The sequence below is a fragment of the Gavialis gangeticus genome, unplaced genomic scaffold (genome assembly GCF_001723915.1).
Source record: "Gavialis gangeticus isolate Ggan-Ray unplaced genomic scaffold, GavGan_comp1, whole genome shotgun sequence".
NCBI classification, from domain to species: Eukaryota; Metazoa; Chordata; order Crocodylia; family Gavialidae; genus Gavialis; species Gavialis gangeticus.
Window position 1 is genome coordinate 264232062 of NW_017729032.1, and position 3225 is coordinate 264235286.

The 3225-nt window shown below is 41.7% G+C and overlaps 1 protein-coding gene across 2 annotated transcripts in view; it reads right to left on the reverse strand.

The window, feature by feature from the left end:
- The window catches only part of TFG (TRK-fused gene), a 44176-nt gene continuing 40951 nt past the window's right edge, over nucleotides 1-3225 (reverse strand). For both annotated transcript variants that reach the window (XM_019523735.1, XM_019523734.1), the window contains exon 9: nucleotides 1-828. In XM_019523735.1, the coding sequence (XP_019379280.1) occupies nucleotides 449-828 (380 nt within the window). In that variant the 3' untranslated portion in view covers nucleotides 1-448. The remainder of the gene's footprint in view (nucleotides 829-3225) is intronic.

A 3225-nucleotide genomic window follows, 5' to 3' on the forward strand; every position in this document is an offset into this window, starting at 1 on the left:
TTCAATCTTTTTTATTAGCTTTCAATGTGAATGTTACAATTTATACATAATATCTAGCTTTAAGTCCAGAATGGATCTAATTTAGTACATTATATTATTAGTAAAAACAAGCCAGGTAAGTGGGCTAAATTTCCAACTAGCATTTTAATATCCTTCAGACAAGGCAAGCTAGAATGTTAAACACTTTACAAACATTTAGGTAGTGTTTCCAAAACCTCAAATTAAACTAGGAAGCCAATACAATTTAAAGCAGAAAAAGGATTCATTTGGTCTTTTGTCCCAGCAAATTATTTCACTTATTGAACAGCAACACTGATATAAAGATTTCTCTCTGCCTTCTCACTGTTTTGAAACTTTAGTACCAATTAAAAGTATTGGAGTCTGTTAAGATGGAATAGTATCTAGCAGCTGCTTGTATGTACCTGTGCCATTCAGCAGCTGAGCTTCTTTATCGATAGCCAGGTCCTGGTTGGGCATAGCCCTGACTAAAGGGTGGACGGTTGCGTGCATAAGGGTTGGGCCCACTTGGAGGGGGAGTCATGGTGGTTCCTGGGGGTGGTGTAAACCCTGGCCTTGGCTGATAAGCACCTGGCTGGCTTGGAGCCATTCCAGGTTGAGAGGCAGGGGACACACTGTAATTAGCAGGCTGAGAGGCTTGTGTAGTATAGTTCTGTGCTGCGTAGCTGCCGGCCTGGTACTGTTGAGGAGCTTGAGCAGACAGTTGCTGCGGTTGCCCAGGAAAGCCAGGAGCTGGAGCCTGCGATGCCTGTTGGCTGTATCCTTGGAACTGCTGCGCTGGCTGAGGACCAGTCTGCTGACTGTAGCCCGCTGGGAAGTCAAACACAGTAGCAGTACATTGAGGTGACAACAAAGCGCACACACTTTCAGAAGTGCTTATTTTCTTATGAAACAAAGACACTTGAGCCACAATAACTAATAAGTGCAATATGTTACCCCAAGGTTTGATATATGCGCAACACAGACACCACCAGACAATAAACTGCAGTTTCCTTTCCTTCATATAAGCACAAGCTTGTTGGTGCACTAAAGTTCTCCAGCAACAGTAAACAGCTTTTTACTTGAGACCAAACTGAAGCTTTTGCCTTTAAGTTGCTATCCCAGAGCTAACTTAATTGGAAGAGGAAGGAGAAGGGGTGAGGAAGGAGAGCGGGCAAGGCCTCTTTTATTTTCACATATTACACTGAAAAATCAAAGTATCATTTGGGACAGGTTTTAGCTTTGTTTCTTTCAACAAACAGATTTCAAGTCACTGCCAAGCTACCTGCATTACTGGTTTGTTTTTAAGAGAAAAATTATGTATTCACAAGCCCATTTGTGGTTTAGTTTACAGCTTTAAATAGTCGTTACCAAGAGGGAGTTTGCAGAGTTAAACAAATAAGTAATCTCACTGCAAAAGAGCAAGCGAACACAGCTGCTGCCTGCTTCATCTTAACGTGTCCCAAACAATTCTGTGTTTGCCTGCAGAAAACTAGCTTCCATGGGAATTTCTCGGACTGGAGATTTTAAACACAAATCTTGCTATAACATGAGAGCTACTTTTATCTCTATCATGAAACACACCTGCAGCTATTTCCACTGAAACCTCTCCATTGACTGGAATCCTGTCAGCATTAAACACCAGACACACAAAAGTTATTAAAAATGCACAGCCCTAAAGAGAAAGACTAAGGATTGAAGAATGCATTGGAGTAAATTTTGAACTCACCTTGAAATTGGGATCAAAATTTACTCGTGAAACAAACCTTTCGAAGGTTCCTTTATCATTGGCATGACCAAAAGTCAGCACCACAGCAAAGCACACCTGCCAGAGGAGAGGGGTGGGAACAACCCACTGTTGGGGCAAAAAGGGAGTGGGATGAGTGTTCAAAGAAAGCCCACTCCCCTCTGAAGACAACAAGGGGCAAGGAATGAAGACTATGGTAAAACACAGGTACAGCTCCTGAATGGCAGCAGTCAAAGATGATCTACAAGGAGGTGCCCTGCCTGAGTACTCTAATCTAAGCACAAAAAAAAGTTACCTGAACTTTTAGAATACGTTTCACTGCAACCTGAGAGGTTGTTGTTTAAATTCCTGCTTTTAGTTTGAGAAGTTGGAACTCTCACAATATGCCAAACCTTCATAAAACATCTTCCAGCAGATTACTGGATGAAGTCTGCTATTATTACTATTGGAAGTGAGTAAAACTAACTTGGAAGCTAGAATCCCCACTCAGTTCTCACGCCTGGAAAGTGTGAGACGGGCCCTCCTACTACCTTTGTTGAAATAAGGTTTCAGGAAGTCTGTCACTGTCTTCAAAACCATAAATATTGGGGTGGGTAATCTGCAGAGAACAAGAAACTGTTAGAGCAGTCAGCCATGGCTTAGCACTTTGCTAAGTGCAGGGATAAAGGTTGGCACACAGAGAATGACCTAAGGGTCTGAAACTTTCCAGGACTCAGACTCTCATCCAAACCAGGTTATGATTTGTTCACCAGTTCTGCAAAGCTGAAAAATCCATCCTTGAATATAAGTAAGCTTGTTCAAAGTAGTGTATTTGCCTGCACAATCCTCAAGAAGAGCAACAGCTTCACTTTGTAGGTTAGCTCTACTCTGTGCCTGTTCTGCCAAGTACTCCAAGTAAAAACACCTAGAACACTTACTTGATTTTCTAACAATTTCCTGTAAATTTGAGACAATTAGAGACTCAGGATGATTTGCCTGCTGGTGCTCAGGAAAGCCTTTTCAGTAAAGTTACAGGATCAGAACAGTTCAACTGATGACTGTAACAATCAGTGGCTGGATACACTGAATTAGTAAAATATGATTATTTACAGCTAGGTGTTGTCTCAGATGGATAGCCAAAGTTCTCTCTCATTGAACTGTAAGACTGAAGTAGTATGCCTAATTTATAGCCCTTCAGGAGCCTGGGGGAAGATGGCATGCAGATATCTGACTGTTTATCCATGTTCCCCCACTTACCAGGTAGCACAAGGCCACACTACCAGAACACTAAAAGTTCTGCTGTCAGATAGATACTCAAGAAAGAGAGAGAGCTGTCACTCAAGTTGATTCCTACAACTCTCCAAAAGCAGCCTCTGACATCAGTTTCTTTAGGGACTACATTTTAGCTACAAAGAGTTATCTGAGGAACATTCCAGTGTTTAAGCCAAATGTAAGCTAATGGAAAAGTCTCACTATGTAAGTCAGATTAACGTAGAGAGATT